Source organism: Vicugna pacos, chromosome 9, assembly GCF_048564905.1.
Source record: "Vicugna pacos chromosome 9, VicPac4, whole genome shotgun sequence".
Lineage (NCBI taxonomy): Eukaryota > Metazoa > Chordata > Mammalia > Artiodactyla > Camelidae > Vicugna > Vicugna pacos.
The window spans coordinates 56140247-56160930 of NC_132995.1; the positions used below are offsets into that span (position 1 = coordinate 56140247).

The following is a 20684-nucleotide window of genomic DNA, read 5'->3' on the forward strand; positions in this document are numbered from 1 at the left end:
TGGTGGTGGTGGTGGTGAGGGAGGGAGTGGGAGCAAGTCTGCAGGATTTAAAGGCATCGTAGTCTATCAGGAGATGGGGAGTCAAGAGTTAGGTCACTTGTTTGGGGGAGTTTGACTGAAGAAAAGAAGATCAGATGGAAAATGGTTAGTGGGAGAGACAGATTAGGTGAAGATAGCTAAGCACTTGTGAAATGGGACAGAGAGGAAAGGGGAGGAAGGGATTGAAAACTGGAGAGGGAGAGGCCAAAGCTCTAAGAAGAGGTCAGAGGAAGGTGGGCCATTTGCTCTAGGACAAAACTGAAAGGAGCAGAATCTCCCCCTCAGCCCAAGAAAAAGGAGCAAGTTCTTGAGATGGCGAAAGGGATGTACTGAGATGAAAACCTGAAAAGGGAGGAAACCTGAGCTAGAGGAGGTGGAGGTGCTCTGCTGAGGAGGAAGAGATGGGGCCACTGTGTAGGGAGGAAGTGGATAATCAAGAGACACAACAAATTCCTCCCACTGTTTCTTCCAGTGGCATCTGCCCATGAGGCGGGGAGATAAAACACAGGAGAGACGCAGTCTAGTAAAACGCACACTGTCTTACACTATGACCATATATACATCTGTTTCCCTTACTGGAACGTGGGTCTTTTGAGAGCAGAGACTTCTGCCTGGTATCTTTTTAAATGCAGAAAAGCACAAAGGGTAATATAAGAAGCACATTTTGTATCATCAGGACAATTGCTTGTTTGTCTTTGTTTTGTTAAAATACACAATGTGGGGGGAAAAACACATGGAAGAACGCTTTGTTCTTACCCTCATCCCCTGTTCCTTTCCTTTCTCTCCCTTCCTAGAAGCCAGCACTATCATGGATTTGACGCATATCCTCTCAGCCTACCTATGTAGCTATTTATCTGTGGCCATGAATATTATATAGTATTGTTTACTGTATAATTTTTTAAATTTACGCAAATGGTTCCATAGTGTGCGTAACAATTCTGCAATTTTTCTTTTTTGTAATTCAGCGTTATGTTTTGAAGTCTAACTGTGTTGAGAAATACAGATTTAGTTCATTTCCTCAATTTCCCTTATCTTAGTAATCTTCGCATCCTCCATTTCCAGGGTAGCACAGGTACCCACGTAGCAAATGTCAATTATGAGTGAATAAATTAGAGTAAACAGTATAATAATAGAAATGGATACTGTGTACAGTGCCTTCTTATGAAATACTTCTAACTGTAATCTCTTCTTGCCTTTATTTGTGGATTTTCTTCCCCAGGCTGATACTGTTTAAGGATAGTAATTCCTAATGCCCATTTCAATGTTTGGCACATAGTAACTCCTCAGTAAACATTGGTTGAATGAGTGAATGACTCTCTGCTCTAAGTATTATTTTGCTAAGGTCCAGGTTCTGAGTTATATGAGTGTTTTTCCAAGACTGTGTGGTTGGGATCAGGACTAATAATCAGGCTTTCTGATTCTAAATCCAGTGGCCTTTTCATTACACCATTGAAAGAGCTATTGTAAGGACTATATTAGGGAATCAATAGGAGAGGAATAATTATAATGAATTATTGCCCCTATGTAACCAATAAATAGACTCTGTGCACCTACGTAATTGGAGAAAATTAATCACCATAACCAGATCTAGGGCTTGAAATTTATCATAATCATTAACTGGGAATGTTTTGTCAAATAGTCCTTTAAGCATGTGAGGTTCATATTGTAATGGAGATCTGTGAATTATGAAGGTATATACAATTGCAGGAGGGGAGGAATGAGCAGGAAGCAGTTTCAAGCAAATACAACTGCTTTTGCTAAAGTCACTAGTGACCTTTTAATTGCCTTTAACGACATACACCACTCCTCCCCTGGTTTCAGTGACACTTTCCCTCCTGGCTTTCCTCCACCTCACCTTCTTGTCCACCTCCTATGAAACCCTTCCCTAAAACACAGACAGCTGAGTAGAGATATGAAGGGAACTGCACATGTTCTTAGAAGACAGTCTCAGGTTCTGCCTCAGACACCCACCTATATTCTAATCTGCCCTCCCCTTAGGGTTGATTCGTATTTTTTTAATTGAAATGTAGTCAGTTTACAATGTTGTGTCAATTTGTGGTGTACAGCATAATAGTTCAGTCATACATATACATACATATATTTGTTTCATATTCTTTTTCATTATAGGTTACTACAAGATGGTGAATATAGTTCCCTGTGCTCTGCAGTAGAAACTTGTTATCTGTTTTATATTTTTATTGAAGCATAGTCAATTTACAATGTTGTGTTAATTTCTGGTGTACAGCATAGTGATTCAGTAATATAATATATTCCTTTTCATAGTCTTTTTCATTATAGGTTATTATAAGGCATTGAATATAGTTACCTGTGCTATACAGTAAGACCTTGTTGTTTATCCATTTTGTATATAGTAGTTAGTATCTGCAAATCCCAAGCTCCCAATATATCCCTTCTCATCCCCTTTACCCCCAAACTATAAGTTTGTTTCTATGTCTGTGAGTCTGTCTTGGTTTTGTAAATAAGATCATTTGTGTCCTTTTTGTAGATTCCACATATAGGTGATATCACATGGTATTTTTCTTTCTCTTTCTGGCTCACTTCCCTTAGTATGATGATCTCCAAGTTCATCCATGTTGCTGCAAATGAATACACTTTTTTATGGCTCAGTAGTATTCCATTATATATATACCACAACTGCTTTATCCAGTCATCTGTTGATGGACATTTAGGTTGTTTCCATGTCTTGGCTATTGTAAATAGTACTGTTATGAACAGTAGGGTACATGTGTCTTTTCAAATTAGAGTTTCCTCCAGTTATATGGCCAGCAATGGGATTGCTGGATCATATGGTTAGTCTACTTTTAGTTTTTTGAGGACTCTCCATACTGTTTTCCCTAATGGCTGCACCAAACTACATTCCCACCAACAGTGTAGGAGAGTTCCTTTTTCTCCACACCCTCTCTAGCATTTATTATTTGTGGACTTTTTAATGATGGCCATTCTGACTGATAGGATTGACTAATATTGATCAATACTTTTAACCCTTCACTTGACGATTTAGAGGTCTTACCCCAGTTTCCTCACTCAGAGATAGGTCTTACCATCTCTTGTCTTCCCCAAACAACTCGGGTCCTGAGCAGCCAGAAAAGTCAGGATTGCTGCACAGAAACAGAACCAGCTCTGGAGAGTAACATATCCTAACTGGGTTGATAGGCCAGTCAGAGTAACTATGTGGTTAAGTAGCCTGCACAAGAAAAGGCCTCTTAAGGGACTTCTTTTGAAATGTAAGCACTTTTTGCTCTCTTTCCAACTTCTGTCTTAGTCATTTTTGTGTCTTTTACATTTTGTTACATCGCAGACATTTAGTCATAGTACTGTAATAAATGCTTGCTGAGTTGAACTATTCCTTTCTTTTTGATTGAATGGAGGCAGGGCACAGATTCCCTACCACACTTCTGGCTCAAGGTACATGCTCCTAGTTTTTCTGTAACCTCTGGGGACTGTTCTGGTAGACTCTCCACCCCCTCCTAGCGTGATACAAACCTGGGTATCTAGAAGATCTGACACTGCCCCAGGACCGTCCTTGGGTGCCCCTTCTTTCCCACGTCATAATTTGAAGAACATAGTTTTAGATCCCAAAGTCGAAACATTTGTCAGGCAAAGAATTTTTGTTCTGCTTCCAAGTTTTAGAGACTATATGGGGGATCTGATTTGGTTACCAAACTATTGGCATTTCTTGGATATTTAATTGAACTTGAGGGTGAACAGGATAGAGTACTTGTCATCAGGACAGTCTTAGAAGTATCCTTGGATATTCTGTGCTCACTCAAGTTGGATGTGGAAAATTAAACTCTTATCATGGCCTTGTAGTACACAAATAATAGGTGAGATGTCACTAACCAAGCAGCAGCTAGGGGCATAGATGCTCATTAGAAAGAGCCTTGGTTTGGTGGTTTTGTTTCCTTTCTGTAGCCCCAGTGCCAAGACTATGCAAGTTTGTGGGCTCCATCACAATGCTTAGGGAATAAATGGCATTCAGTTAGAGAAAGGTAGGTGGGGGAAAAAAAAAAACAAAATAAAAGGGCTAACAAAGGGTTACCTAATGAGCTAATCTTGAGTCTTGACAATATATCTTAATTTTTAACGTGGGAGATAGTAACTCAACACTGAAGGAACTCAAGGAAGGCACAAAACGGTCTAATGTCTGAGGAAGGAGTTGATGAAAGGTTGTAGCCTTTAACATCTGATGATGAAAAGAGATCTCCTTTCTTTGGGGTGAGTCCCTGATTCCAATTTTACATTTCTGGAGCAATTAGCAGGACTCCTCTTGGCTTCACTCTGTCTCCTCCGTTAGAAGAATGCCTCTGATATGTAATATTTGTTTGAAAACCCAAAGAAGTTTGTTTCCTTTTGAGGTTTGCCTTACTTTTTGTGTTCTGAAGTTCATTCTGGACCTCAGATTTTGCTCCAAGCAATAAAACTGGTTGGATTGTACTAACAGAATGGAGCTGTAATTTTAGCCAACTCTTGGGGGGGGGGTGGGTTGGGAGATAGTTAAGGTGTGTAGTGGTTTCTGTGGTTTCTCTGTGGAGTAGAATTCCCTGCAAAGCTTTTCCATGTGGTGTTTTAATAGCTGTCTTAAAACTCTGATGCATGGAGCAAAACCGAATTAGGCTCATGTGCTAGATTGCTGGGATGGGCCAGGGACTCTGAAACACAAAAGGAAAACAACCAAAATAGCCTAAGCTTGGAGCCCAAACTATCCAGAAATAATCACCTGTTTTAACTCATTTTTGCAGAACTTTCTAAGGAAAATTGGAATCTTAGCTTTGCAGATATTAATATTTTACCTTTGCTTGGAGCTTTACAATTTACAAAATGCTTCTACATATGTATTTGTTTTTTAGAGACTTGCAACAACCTTTGGAAGTTTGTATTATTAGATCCATTTTTATAAATGAGAAAGCTAAGTCACCAAGATAGATGCAAGGCCACTTGGCTAAGAAACTACAGAGGCAGAATTTGATACCACTTCAGAGTTCTTCTCTTTTCACCAGAACTTCAGTCATTTTAATTAGCAATCACATATAACAATCACAAAAACAAGAAACACCAGACAGTGTGTCCATACGTAGTAAAGATGTTTCTAGACTTCTAGATGGCTGAGTTCTCATCAGTGAATATAAGACATTATGGTATTGCCTAAACATCAAAAGAATATGCTCTTCCTTTCATTCAAATGCTCAGTGACTCAGAGACATGATTCCTTCCAAAGTGCTGAGTGTAGCTGATAAAATGCCACATAGCTGGCCTTCCCCTACTAAACATGTGTAAAAATTCACTTTAGTGTGTGGTTTTGGCTGCTAAGTTCAAGAACATTTATTGAATGCTACTATATGCCAGGCACACAGTCAAAGTAGGAAGTTGTCTAGGTGATATGATTCTAAGGGAGCCTTTCCATCGGCCCTGTGCACTGCCTAAGTCACCCCATTAGCAGGACATCCTCTGAGTTAGTCCGGGAGTCACTGGGATTCCTTTTTGAAAATCTAGATAGCTTGGACAGAAAAAATATTTTAAAAAGTACTTTTTTATTTCACTAAATCCTTGGGATATATTTATTCATCCAGTTAGCAAAATCAACTCTCAAGTCTCTTGAGTTGAATAGGAGGTGATGTGGGTAAATTTCATTCTATCCAGGAAAAGGGATGGGGGATTCTGGAAATTCACCTGTAAGGGGCCCAGGGAAGCCAGAATAGAGCAGCAGGTCAGGGAGCCCACTGCATTGGGAAGATGGTGTACACCAAGGTGCTCTATCAAATAAGAACTTAAGCCACTTTGCTTTTGTGTTTACGATCTAGCCTTACCTGACATCTGTATTTCAGATCTGGAGCCGTAAGATTAACCAGATCAATATTTGCGACCCAAATACAAACACCTGATCCAGGTTCTTATTTTTTCAAACCAAGGAAGCAGGTCCCCATCTGTAATGAAAATGAGTCTGGTATCTGGTCCTCTGTGTGGCTCCCTCAGAACTTATCATCTCCTTAGGCAGCCTCCATACTCTTCGTTTAATTCAATCGATGTCTTTTTCACAGGTGGTGATGAGTTGATGTCTCAGATAGAACTGCACCGGGTGCGAAATGATTTGAAGGCCCCTCCTGCCACACTCTCACATTCTCTCCCACAGCTCTGAAAATTCTGTACCTGTATGATTTTAAATATCCTGTGTTTATGACTTTGCCCCCTCTTCCAAAGACCTAAAATATTTTAAAATTATTAATAAGTTTTTTGTTATCAAAAAGAAAATTATTTTATAAATGGGCTGTTGCTCATGATGCAACTGTTGATATTCTGTGTGATCTTTTTCTTGGTTCACCCATAAGCTTTCCACACTTGAAACAGCATGTATGGAATTGTTGCAATGACTAATACGAACAGAATCCCCCAAAACAATATCCATGGTGATGGCTCTGATAATTGCTGAGTGCTGTGCTCAGAAAGGCTTTCTACAGATTTTCAGATTCAATCTTTACAACAATCCCCAAATTTAGGTACTGTAGTTACCCTCAATTATATGTGAAGCACAGAGAAGTTAAGTAACTTGCCCAAGGACACACAGCTGGTTTACCAAGATTCAAATCCAGGCATCTGTCTCCCAAGCCCAGGCCCTTAATCATTGTGCCACAATTACTTGTGTTTCTCCAAGAGGCCACCAAGGGAGCCTTGTCACCTGTGGGCAAAGGGAGCTGGGGACCTCCCACAACAATGGCCCCAGTGCTCAGATCCTGAGTGGGAAATTGGACTCCTGAGATGGTCAAGAGGAAAATGTGTCTTAGATGAATGGCTTGACAGGACCTAACTCTCCAAATCTTTGTTACTGACCCCTAATGTGAACCATGTTAGATCAGATACATTCCATCTTCCTCCTAAAGGACATCAAGGCTGTACACTGTGCATCCTGCTCAGTCTCCTGACGTTCTAGCGCTTCATGATTCCCAGGGTCAAAATCCTCAGTCCACGCGTCTTCTCTGTTGATCAACAGCTACTTTACGCAGAGAGCCATGCTCTATTTTCTGTTCATTGCTGAGCATGGTGAGCTACAAAAGCACATAAAACAATTTTCTGACCTAAAGAGCTTACAGTGTAGTTGAGAAAATGTGACAGCCTTGTAAACTAATTCCTAAATAAAGAGCACTTGTAAGAGCATGCTGATGACCCATCCAGCTATAGGCTTTATAATAAATTGTGAGGAACCGGTAATTAAAGAAGAATCTATCCTAAGAACTGATTTAATAAAGACGGTCGAAGCAGTTGGCTAACTACATATCCTGGTCGTTTGTATTGTCCTTGTTTGTTATCTAACGATGTGTACCCATTTTCTAACTTAGATTTCCAACTTATTTCACAGTTAGAATCTCTTTTTAACAAATACGATTATAGCAGCTAGTTCAATGTAATAAAAATATTTCTTCTGCTGGCTAACAGCCCATACTAACACTCCTTTGCTGATGGAGATCCAAGACTCCTTTTGAAGGAAAAACCCAGTATGAGAAAGACATTCACAAATCCCTGTCCATTTGGCAGTAAATCTCCTTAACAAAAAGGTTATCCTTTCAGCAGAGTATTGACATAAAGTTCAGGTTCGCATCTCTGCACAGTGTTAAACAACTCTTAACAAAACCTGACTTTTTCAGTACTGCATTAATTTTATTTGGGGCTTTTATAACGTCTTCTCCAAATAAGGGTGCTAAATGCCATTGCTTCATAGAGCTCAACAGGCTCCGATCGGTTCTGGGTAGAGGACTGTGGGACTCTCACCGCTGGTCATCCAGGGCAACAGACCCCCTAGCAAAGGCAGCAGGAAAGAGCATGCGTGCTTGTCTGCCTTGGCTTTTCTCCGTTCCAGCTGATGACTTGTGCTAATAGAAAGAAGTGATCTCATTCTCATCGTCCGAAAGCTAGAATTTGCAATATATGAAAGAAAAATAGTTATGAATCTGCCCTGTGTCTCTGGGACAGTGAGTTTATGTGAGCCGGCCAGGTTTTCTGCATTTACATGAGTCCTTTCTTGCCGCAGGAGTCTAGAGTGTGAGTGTTTGGGTTAGGACGCCCTCCCGCCAGGCTTCAAATTAGGTGAGGCTGGTAAAGTAAATAAAAGGTAATGGATTGTATCCATACATGACTTCATTCCATCCTTTGAATGACTTTTATCAGTAACTGCTAGAGGGCAAGATTCAGCAGAAGTCTGTGCAGTGCATGTCTCCAGGCAATGAAGGCTGACTTTATTTCTTAAGATGTTTGAGGTGTGCCAGACTAAAACCCTCTTCCTTCACTGTTGGGTATGTCCAGTGTAGTTTTCCTAGAACGATTGGTGCTTTCTTTCTCTAGGCTTATGCTCCTTATTACACCCTAACTTCTTGAACTGTCTTAAATTCCCGCACAGGTAGTAGCACTGTGGGACTCACAGGGTGATGAATCAGGTTCTGCACGCTGTGTTTTCATTTCTCCCATACGGTCAGCATTCGTTGTCTCTGCCTTCAGTTTCTTTTGCTGCTCTGTGAACTCAAATCTAAGGACTGTGTTTAACTGCATGTTGGGGCAGGATACGGGTAAAGGGATGTATTTTCATCACATTTTGCCAAATTTAATTTGTGTCTAATTTTTTTCCAAAACAATTTCCTGTTTCTAAAACTGCTGCCAGTTAGGAGAGATTTAGAATCTACGGTTCTCTTGAAATACTAAGAAAAAAGATTCAAAAACTATATTGGCAGAGGGTCATTTATTTAATGCTTTTTCCTAATTAGATACAGATATTAGATACATGATAACGTTGGTCATGATAACATACTGTGCATTTCCTGGCATCTCGCTGCCCCCTAGTGCAGCATGGCCATGAGTGCGTCCTTCGCTGTAGGCGATCCTTGCATTATTACCGTCTGATCAGTCCATTTCATGCCTAGCTGGGTTCTGGCAATGTGATTAGATACTAATCCGTGACTCTGACAAAGTCCTTCATGGGTCTTATTTTGCCAAATAGATCTAATTTTTGGAGCAGGAGTTTGGTGGCTTAGAGAGCACAGAAGGGAAAGGGGGACTCAGCTGGACTGTCTAGATCCCTTCTAATGGAGAGACATGGAGAGACTAGCTTCCAGTGGGCCTTGTAGACAGCTCTGCAGTTGAATAAATCTGGATCTGGTCTAGCGCAGGTAAACTGTCTCAGGGTGATTGCAGGGAGCCCGGAAGTTTCAGTACAGTGCCAAGGACAGAGGAACAGATCTTGTGTTAAGATGTGTCTTAGTGGGGAGGGTATAGCTCAAGTGGTAGAGTGCATGCTTAGCATGTATGAGATCCTGGGTTCAATCCCCAGTACCTCCTCTAAAAATAAGTAAATAAATAAACCTAATTACCTCCCTCCCCACAAAAAAATTTTTTTAAATAAATAAAATTTTAAAAAATGCATCCTAGAGCAACATAACGAGAGCAGCAGGCTTGGGAAGAGACAGCCTTGGGAAATTTCCTTAAACTCTGAGTCTTTGAAAAACAATCAAAGATAAAAAGCAGTCTTGGACATTTTAAGGATTTAATACATAATCTATTTTTGAAGGCTCTATACATTTTTAACATGTGATGTAAATCTTTATCTATTACGTTTATGGTGGCCAAAGTAGCTGTTAGGTGCAATTTAAGAATTATGAAAAGTTTCTGACTCCAAAATTTGCTCTCAAAAGTGTTCTGAAATGATCACAAAATTGTGAGCCAGGTATGTTGTCCCCATGTATTTCTGCCAAAATGACCTTGAACAAGTTGTCTAACTTTGTTGGGCCTCTGTTTGTTCATCTATAAAGTATTAATGCCCTTATTTAAAGGGATTACTTAGGGATTCAACAAGATAACATATATTCAACAATATGCCTGGCACATGGCAGATTTCAATAACTATTAGTTCCTCCTCCTCCCCCGTCCCCCATTTTTTCTGGTCTAAAATAGTCAACACCTGCCTTAGATACCAGATACTAAATGGTAGATGGTGGACTGCAATGCCTTCTTTCTGTATTGTCCCCCGAAGAGCTGAAAGGCAGCCATTTCTTGTCACCACTAGCTTTTTTTTTTTTAATTGCAGTATAGTCAGTTACAGTGTATCAGTTTCTGGTGTACAGCATAATGTTTCAGTTGTACATATACGTACATATATTTGTTTTCATAGTCTTCATTATATATAGGTTGCTACAAGATATTGAATGTAGTTCCCTGTGCTATACAGAAGAAACTTGTTATTCATCTATTTTATATACACTAGTTAATATGTGGAATCTAAAAAAAGAAGACACTAATGAACCACTAGCTTTTGAATACTGGTAAGGAAGTTCGCAGGATGGAGTGGGAGAAGGGGTAATGCTCATTAAAAGTCTTCAGTGTCAGAAAGTGTAACTGACAGGAACTTGAAGGTATTGTCTGTTCAGGAACCATGGCTATTTTATCATGGACTGAAAGAGCTTTTTCTTCTTTAAGGATGAGTATAGTTGCTGTTTTTGATTGAGGGAGCAGGCAAAAGAAAAGAAAGGCATTCGATACAGGAAAGATCGTTTTGTGATTGTGGGTTTTTTTTTCCAAAGATTACATTCTAAATATCACACCCGCTTTTCTGGATCAGGACACTTGAAAAAATGGATGATCAGTCTTATAACGGTAAATTAGCAAACAGACAAAAAAAGATTTTAAACTCAGTATCACAGAGGGAAGCACAGTCACATGCCTACATTCACACACACAGATATACACTTTGTAGATTAAATATACATTTTTATGCTTTTATGTGTGGCTTTCGTTTGGGGGATAGCATTGAAAATTGGGTTGATTTTTGTTAGGTAGTTGGTGAGTTTCCATGGAGAGAAGTAACAGAAGTTTCAGGAGAATCACTCTTTGATGATAAGGAAGAATTCGCACCATCTTTGCTCCCATCTGTACCCTACTTCCAGCCTTACCCTGATTATGAACTGGACAGAAACCAGAGAGAACCACAGAAAATGATTTATTTCATTAAATTTGTGTAAAATCTTTCCAAATCGTCTTAGACATGGTTCTGGAATCCACCAAGGGGGAATTTTACTCTATTTGTATCAGATCTCTGGAGTGGAGTCAGAGGGAAGCTTAGCTGTTGCCCTTTATTGTACAAATGGAGAAAGTAAAAGAGGTCCCTTGGCTAGAATGCCCTCCCTTACGTTTCTCTCTCCTTCCTGATGTCTTTACCATGTTTGCTTGGTCCATCTCTGCATAAGGTGATGAGTATTTGAAAACACTAGCCTGATTTGTATGCTTTTGGCTTTTTCCTCAGCACCACATGATGGGAAATTCGGTCAATTCCATTCTTGATCTCCTCCAGAGAACTGCTTCTGCCCGAAAGAAATTATAATTACAATGGACAGAGAAAAAGGGATTACTGAATAAGAATATTGTTTTTAGTAACTTATTTCTTTAAATTATTTGATGAAAACTTTCATGGACAAGTTTAATATTGCAGCCTATTTTTTGAGAGTAGAAAGAACTTCGTATGTGAATTAGCAATGAGAGTCTTATGTTACATTAGGAGGAAAAGATGTGCTCTAGTTCTGTGCTTTGCAAAAACTTCGGGATTGAATTTTACCTTATAGACAAGCCCACTTGGCAACTCACTCAATATTACCCAACATTCAACAAATATTTATAGACCTCCTACTACGTTCCTAGCATTAGAGTCTTATGATGCATCAAGGAAAAGAACAAAGATCCCTGCATTTGAGATTATATCTTAATGTATATTTGTAACGAATGAATGAACTGTTGCTTCCAAACACCAATGTATTCTTGGATAGCATTCTAGTGAAAGTGTGTCATTAAAAAAAAAAGTCTTCTTTAAAATAAAAGACCTAGTTTCTCAAGAAAATTGCTTTTTGGTCAAGTTGCATGAAATTTGGCACAATACTGCCGCCTTGCGGCTGCTTGAATCAAAAACCCACATATGCTACAAGGTCCGCTGTCTTTAAACTTAAAGTAGGGTTTATAGGACAATTATCCTGTTTTTCAATGGAAGCCTTTGAGACAAAATTACCTAGCCAGGAGTACGTAGAATCTAATTCCTTCTGGTTTTGCAACAGAACGACTGGAAGGGCTCCATCGCTTTTGTAGTTGGAAACCAGACTGAGGACGAGCTTCTCATTCGAGCCCTCACCCTCGCGGTCCAAGCCCCTCAGCGCAGACTCTTCAGTGTGGTTTCGTGGCAAGACATTCTCCAGAAGGTACCTGTCCCTTCCCCCTCTAAGCTCCTTGGAGACTTTTTTTTCCCTGAAAGTGATAAAATAAAATAATGAAATAAAGAAAACTATCACATTCTTGGGCTGTTTGGTAAGTTTTGGTGGATGACTTATATATAAACACTTAGTTGGAATCAATTTGAATCATCTAATCTGGAAGAATTATTTTTTTGTCTGTGATTGTTGTTCATTCCACCTTCATTCATTCAACAAAAATGTCTGAAGTCATAGCCGGCTCCATGTGAGGTTCCATGAGGAATTATTTACTAAAAGATACAATAACAGTAAAAGACAAAACTGTTGAATAATGTTCCAAGGAAGTCCATAACTAACTGAAAGAAGGAAGTCTACAGAGAATCGTAGCTGTCAGGGTTTAGAGGGGAATGATAACACAGAAAAGTTCTGTCCGATTTACTAACAGCTTACCAAAGTGATTAAAAATAATTGAACTAATCAATGACTATCCCTTCATTGCTAGGTTCCCCAACCCCTCAAGTCACCGAGATATTTGAAAATTACATATCTCTAAGGATTCTTTAAGTGAGCCTTTCTGTCTCATTATCGGTGAATTTTCTTACAGATCAATGGATCGAGTGCACTTTTTGAAACTCCATCTAAAAAGGCAAAGAAACCTCTAGACAGTAATGCTCCCTTATATTATGAGGTAGGTGAACGTATTTATTGATTTTGGTAATTTTTAGAAAAGGAGAATTGATGTACTTACCTTATAGTCACTTTTTAAAAAATTTAATTCAGTCTTTGAAAGCAAATCCCTGCTCATCATTGGAGCTGTTTGTTCCTGATGGTGGGCATGTAAAAAAATCTGCCTCCCTTTTAACACAACACCCCTTTAGGAACAAAATTGTCCCAGATTGTCTGTACCGTCACTGTATCCAACTGAAGACTATAAATCAGAAATGTGTATATACAAAAGTGTTGGGTCATACTTATTCATGGTAATTACGGAGTATGTGATGGTATTAAAGGAGGCCGTGTATTATTATTGTATTACAATGTGTTAGTTTCACCAAAGAAACAATGTAAAAATGCCCAGAAAGTACTTCCTGCACAAGACAGAGAGACAACTGGAATAATTTTCCATCTGCATGTGAACTTGGGGCACATTTTACATTCTGCTCTAATTGGTGTGGAAATAACAATGATCTTCAGATTAAAGGTCCATTTCAAAAAGGTCCATGCAGAAGTCTGGCCTGGCTGACCGGTAGGTTTGTGCAAAGGACTTAGAACACATGCTCAGTCCAAGGGGCTTTCCTCTTAATCCTGCCTTGTTAATATTCCAACTTACAGCTTACAAGCAACTGTAAAAATCCAGTGATTAATTAGAATATCACTTAAAATTGTCAGGCACCATTTTATGGCTCTGCCCAGTGAAAGCATAAAGATTTGGGGATCTCTCAAGACGAACTTGTTTGCACTTTATTTCTGGGATGACTAATAAAGTTTTTATGTGTCTCAGTTCTTGGATGATTTCATAATGGGCTCTGTGGTGTTGCCTGAGTGCTATCTGCACGAGTGTCACTGGATTTATTTATAATCAACAATAGTGTAGATTTTTGTAGCATCAGCTCTTGCTACCACTACTCTCACTACCGTAGAAAACTCATCCTGCCCTGTGGAGGTCAGATAACTGTGCCTCTGGCTTTTGTTCTGATGCTCTGCATGTGTGTGCCCCGGCTGAAACATGTGATACCTGGATTTAAGATACTGGGAGTTTTCTTCTGAAGGAGCCATAGAAACCCGTGTCCAATTCTCAGGCCTGGGATCAATTAGCCTCCCCCAGAAGACTCTTTTCTTCTTCAAAGATGCTCAGGAAAACTCAAAGATGATAACAGTCCAGTTTTGACATTTAATCTGGACAGGCATTTTGACTTGGATGTGGGCTAGCATGATGTTACGAATCCAGAGAGCAGTTAGAAAGCCATTCCCCTCCGACCTGCGCTGTGACTCCGGGTACCCTTCACTCATGGGAGGTCCACTTCACATCTGGCTCTGCCACATTCTTCCAGTGGCACATCTGGGCAAGAAGCCTCCCACACCCGCTCACATCCCCTTTTCTGAATGGTTCCAGAAGAAAAGGGAAGGCAAAATGAGCACCACAGAGATTGTACCTGGCAGGCACCAGGCATGCATGAATGTCAATCACTGTAGTAAACATTGATTGAAAAAAAACAAAACCCCACATAAAACAAAATCCGGCTCCTGGTCAGCAACAGTCAAGGACAGAATGCACATCTGGAGAAGACGGGCATTTTTCCAGCCTTAGTGCCTCCACACGTAGGACCTGTTCTGGCTCCTCTTCCCAAGGCTCTTCTGAGAGCCCCATGGAAGAGGCCCAGACGCCGAGCCCTGTGGGACTCCTGCACTTTCAAGGCACGTGGACAGCCTGCTTGTGACACTGTTTCCGCTTCAGGTCTTGCATGGTCTGTAGCAAGTAGGACCATCACCACAGGTGAACTCCTCAGCCTGCTAGGAAGTCTTAAACGTTGTCCTTCTCAATGGGAACTGTGCAATGAGGGAAGAAAAGATAATCTAACAACGTTGCTTATGTTACATGGGAAATCACAGAGCTTTGGAGGAGGGAGAACTCAAAATAGATATTATAAAGGCCCTGCACTTACACTGACTTCTACTCACAGGATCCTCTGGCCTTAAATCAGAGCCTGGTCGTTCTTATTTTAAACACAGTTCTAACCAGCTTGGCTTTCTGGTTTCCTAACCTGCGGTCGATTCGGAGCAGAGAATTAAAGTGAAACTTCACTGTAGTGCAGCTGATCCACGAGTAGTAAAATAGTGTCAGAACCACATTACATATTTCCAATAACGACCTGAAATGTCTGGGCTAGCAAAGACCACATTCCTGAATGATTTGCTCAAGCTTTCGTTCGGATGGCTTGGTGCTGTGTACACACACAGCCTCCTTTTGAAATTGGGTAATTTCCCCTGAAACTTTAGAATTTCGTCTGGCCATGATATTGTATATATGAGAGTGTTTATTTACAAACCACAGTTCTTTGAAAACCTGCTTAGATGTGTGCTAACGTCATTCCACAGAGACGTAGCTAGCCATGTGTGCATTCACCTTCTGTTTCTGGACACGAGTTTTGCTCTAGCAGGAACGACCCCAAGGACCCATACGGGAATGGGAAGAGAGTATTCACCTTTGTGTCTAGTCCCGGGAATGTTAGCTACCACGTCACTCTTCTAGTAGTAATCGCAGTGGTTGTTACAGTCATCATATTTAGAGATGAGATGAAGATGATTATAATTCCGTACACCGGCATCACATATAAGCATAATTTCCCCCTTGTAATCCTACTTGAGGTTGTGTACCCATATGAGAATAGACACACAGATATTGCCTGCATTATCAGCAATCAGTTTTGCCAAATAGTGGTATTTTACCAAATACCAGACAATGAACAAGTACATTCTTGTTCAAGCACTAAATGTCGAACACTATCTAGACAGTGGAGGGAGGGGAATATGAATGTTATAAAGGCTCTAGCCTCAAAAAGCTTAAGGACCAATCAGAGGGAAGAAAAAAAAATATATATAAGCCTGACACATAGTAGGTATTCAATCAGTGTTTGTTAAATTGAGTAACACAATGCAGAAAATGGTGAAGTCCATGAGGGAGTGAGCCTTCTGGGCCTTCATAGGAGATGGGGTCATCATTAGCTTGGGTGGGCTGGGGAGGGGTGAGATTCAGAGGAACTTTGCTGAGAAGGTGGCATTGGAATGGAAAGGAAAGGGAGGCTGACAACTCTGATCCTTTAAATATATTATCCCAATTAACTCATATCACAATTCCAAAAGGAAATATAAATACCCCCATTTTACATAGAGGGAGATGGAGGCATAGAGAAGGTAGGAAGTTTATTGATTAGAAAGTTGAAGAGCTTGGATTTAACCGCAGTTAAATACATAGCCTCAAATTTACCCACTTTACCACAAACCCAGTGCTCTGTCACTGGACTCGAGACTGGCTACCCTTGGATGGATAGGTCTTGACTTTCAAATCTGGGAGAGGGCATTCTAAGAGAAGGGAACGGCTCATGCAAAGGCATAGTAGCGGTAGAGAAGACTGAATGCGTGTGTACTAAATGTGTGGTTACGTGGTACAGTATGTACAAAACAGGGAAGATAAACCCTGTACATATTTCAGTTACAACTTGAAAATCCCGAAGGTAGAATTCTAGGAGAAAATCCTTCAAACACTGGGGAAAAAAATCCATGCTTTAAGGTTCAGGCCTGCACTTAAATTTATTCTCCAAATATGCAGAAATATTTGTGTGTGTGTGTGTGTGTGTGTGCTTTCTGGTTCACATAGAGAATCCAACCTGTTCATTTGCAGGTAAACGCAGTCCTGACCAAAACCAGGAAGGAAAATATTAACAGTCATTCAGAGCCAATGGAAACGGTACCCATGAGAGAGGTCTTTGTGTATCATGCATGCAAAGATTCTCCTGCTTAGGATTCAATCTGATACGTGGCATGTGAGCATAAGAGAGATGTAACATTGTCAGACTTTGACATTGTGGCTTTGATAAATTCGACAGAAAAAAGTACCAGTTGGGTAGGGATTGGTTTACCCAGCTTATCTGAAATCAGACTCAGCTGTCTTAAAAGTTTCAGATTCTAGTCCATAGTCTCATTTCATAATGGTGATCACTGAGCCTCCCTACCTGGAAATGAGCCTCCATCCGCACGTGGGCTGTGGTTTGTGTGTCTGTCTGTGACTTATTCAGAAAAGACAAATCAGGTCTTTTCACAAAAACAAACTAGCAAAAATAGCCTGCTAAAACCAAAGTCTTCTATAAAGGATAAAGGTTTTTTATGTCCTAGTTAATGTCTCGCTTACGTCAAAGAATAGTCAATTCTATGCAATGAAGAACTTGGACAATCCTAAAGATTAGGTGATACCTTGCAATTTTACACATACAAATAACTATTCATTTTCTTCTTTACCCATATCAGTAAAAAAAAAATGAAACCTTTTATTAAAATATTAAATTAAAATGGGCTTTTCCTTTAGGAGATAATTCTGAGAGATTATGAAATGTGGGAAGAGTTTTGTGATAATAGATTTGATAGCAGTAAACCAAATGCAGCAAAAACAGACACAGGATGCAAATTTTGTATCTTCAGATCTGATTAGTTTCACATTTTTAAGACACTTTGCTAGTACATTGGATTAGAATCCCCAGATGAAAGAGTTCCACTTTTGATTCCTCTTCTAGGCATGTAGACATATTTCTCAGCTCTTTCCCCACCATATATTTGTAATAACTCACAAGTAAGGCTTAATTATTATTTAGTTGCTGCTCTTTTCCAGATTCCTAGTATGAAACTCATTTCTTAAACAGCGCCTCGAGTTAACAGTCTATTCAGTAGGAATTGTTAGCCCTCATTTTGGGGGGTGGCCCTTGTCAAAATGAAAAATGGAAAACTCATGCTTCGGAGATAGGAACAAATAATACATGAACACATTTAAGAGGTTTGAAGTTATTAAAATGGCAGGTCTACTGGGAACAGAAAGAACGGTATGTCATGGAAGAAACGAAGGGAAAAGTGAGACAGGAAGCATTCTTTGGGCTTTTCAATGCTGCGTTTTCAAACAAAACCAAAAAATTTGGGAAGAATTGGAAGGTAGCCAACCTAATGCCGTTATTTCATAGAGCTCAGGGACACGCCAGGAAATTACAGGCCAGTTAGTTTAACTTCACTTGTAGGGAAAGTATTAAAAACTGCTGCAGGAGATCAAGTCAAAGGATGCTTAGAAAAGCACAGCTTGATTAAGGCAAGCCTGGCCAACGTGGTTTTCGGAAAGGGAAGGTCATGTCTTAGGAACTTGCTGAAATTCTTTGAAGCTATTATGGCTGGTATGGTCTTCAAAGAACACAGCGAGGCCCAGGGTCTGCGTATCTTTTCCGTTCCGCATCAGTCCTTCAGGGATGCTTGCAGAACACGGCCCACATCAGGGCCTCGGAGCTCCAGGTTTGGAAACCACTATCAAAATAGCAGCAAAATAACCTCAGATGGAACATTTTTAAAGCTGGGACCAATTAATACAACCTGATATTTATAAATGTGAAATAATGACTTGGAACACTGAGCTGTAACAAAGAAGTACATCGTTGGGACTATAAAAACAATGTAGGAGTTATTGTGCCAAAATCTGGGCTTTGGAGACATTTCTCACCCAAAGAAGGGAAAATGAGGAGAAATCTCAGTGCTAGAAATGCTTATAGAGTACAGGGTTATGAAGAGTTGCAGTGGAACGAGTTTTGTCAAGATGGGAAAAGGAGCAGGCGGATGGGTTATCAACCCTGAGCCTCTGTGTTCTGGAAAGGGCCAGAGAAGCCCAGCAGAGAAGGTGCAGCCCCGCTAGTCACTGAGGGGCAAGAGGTCAGGGATCCGCTACGAACACGTTTGTCTCTCACATCAGAGACCTGGAGTTATGTTTTCAAAGAAAAGCACAACTCTTGCGAGCAAAGGTATTCAAAAACATCCAGGTCATGCCCCCAGCTCTTTTCACCCCTGGCGCACAGGCAGCTGCCTAAGCCCACATGGCAAGTAGTCATCGGTGCAGGAGGAGGCAGGTGGTCACTGGGGAGGAGTGGTACCCAAAGCTGAGGACCCACGAAGGGCACACCATGCGAGGATTGGGATGCTGCTGGGACCTTTGATCAGTGGGAGAACTGCTGGGCAAGGCAGGAATCTAGTCGAGGATTCTTCAACACAGATCAGTGGAGGAGCAGCCATGCGAATGAAGACAGGGTTCCCCTGGTGAAGAGCGGCCATCACTGCCTTGGCTGGGGTGGAGCCGGAGCCTCGGCAACATGTTACAGGTCACACCCAGCCCGACTGGAAGGATGTTGGCGAAGGAATCAGGAAGACCATCTCATTCTATTCTTGTATCTAAGACTGTGCATAATCCACCTTATATACAGTAATAAAAATGGTTACCATTTATTGAACACTTAGTTTATGCCAAGTTTTGTGTGCTGGGTGCGTCCTATATGTTAGCCAGCCTAATCGTCTCAACGACTTGCCAGGTGGTAATTAACAAATGATGAAAGTGCAGCTCAAAGAGTTTAAATAACTCTTTGATCTGGAAGCCACCTTTCCTTCTGCTTGTCTTATTAAGGATAAACGGTTTTGATTCTACAGGTGGGGGTGGTAGTTTAACATTTCTTGAACAAAAGCTACTGTTCATAATTAGAATTAAGCTTTAAACCCCTCGGTAGTTCTGTGGCATGTTTATTACTTTCCATACTACTCAGGCGAAATCATGAAGGTGTATCAGCAGATGATGAAGGTGCTGAACAATTTCAGGTATTTTTGAGCCATGTTCATGAGCTTCTGCCCAAATGTTTGGATCAATAGGAATTTTTAATTCCTAAAGTTAATATTTATATGGTTAAGGTGACTGAACCATTTCCTTGGGAGAAGGAAGATGGAATGATGGGAAATGAGAGGGAAGTGAACATGTAGTCATTAGAGATGAAGGTGCAGAGAGAAAGAGGTTGGTCTGAGATCCTAAGCTAATTAAGGAGAGCTAAATTCACCTCCAGAGGGCCTTCTGCTAGCGTACTGAGATGTGTGCCCAGGAGCTGGATGCTCTGATCCAAACCAGACTGTTCCGGCCGTACGCTGACTCCACTCCTCACTAGCTGTGTGATCTTGGGCACGTTACACAACTGCTGTACTTCACTTCTCTCTTTGTAAAGTTGGTGTTGCTAATAGTATCTACCTAATAAAGCTGTAGTGGTGATTAAATGAGATAGTAAATAGAAAATACTTAGCATAGGACTTGACCAAGAGTGTCTAACAAGGTTTAGCTATTTAATAAGTTTTAGCTATTACAGGTAAGGTTGTTATTTTTTTTTAATTTCTATTCTTAGTCCCAGTGATTGTTGCAGTTTTGTACTTTAAGAAGCAAGAAGGAACAGAAACATCTTTGAGCCAATTGTTTTTTTTTTTAATTTTGAATTTTTTATTGTGGTAAAAACATAAAATTTATGATCTTAACTATTGCTAAGTATACGGTTCAGTAATGTCAACTATATTCACATTGTTATGCAGCACATCTCCACAACCTTTTCATCTTACAAAATTGAAGCTCTGTATTCAGTAAACAACGACTCCACACTCCCCTTCTCTCCTAGCCCCTGTTTCTAAAAATTAGACAAATCTATATACCTCATGCAGGTGGAATCATACAGTATTTATTCTTTAATGACCAGCTTATTTCACTAAGCATGATGTCTTTAAGGTTAATCCACGTTATAGCATATGTCAGAATTTCCTTCTTTTTCACAGCTGAGTAATATTTCATCATATGTATCTACTGCATTTCATTTATCCATTCAA

General features: G+C 40.2%; 1 protein-coding gene across 7 annotated transcripts in view; it reads left to right on the forward strand.

The window, feature by feature from the left end:
- SPAG17 (sperm associated antigen 17) overlaps window positions 1-20684 on the forward strand; it is a 356415-nt gene that overhangs the window by 171541 nt on the left and 164190 nt on the right. For all 7 annotated transcript variants that reach the window (XR_012075867.1, XM_072967909.1, XM_072967912.1 and 4 more), the window contains 2 exons: window positions 12132-12272; window positions 12868-12951. Coding sequence is in view for 5 of the 7 variants with exons in the window: in XM_072967909.1 (XP_072824010.1) it covers window positions 12132-12272; window positions 12868-12951 (225 nt within the window). In the remaining 2 variants the exon portion in view is untranslated. The remainder of the gene's footprint in view (window positions 1-12131; window positions 12273-12867; window positions 12952-20684) is intronic.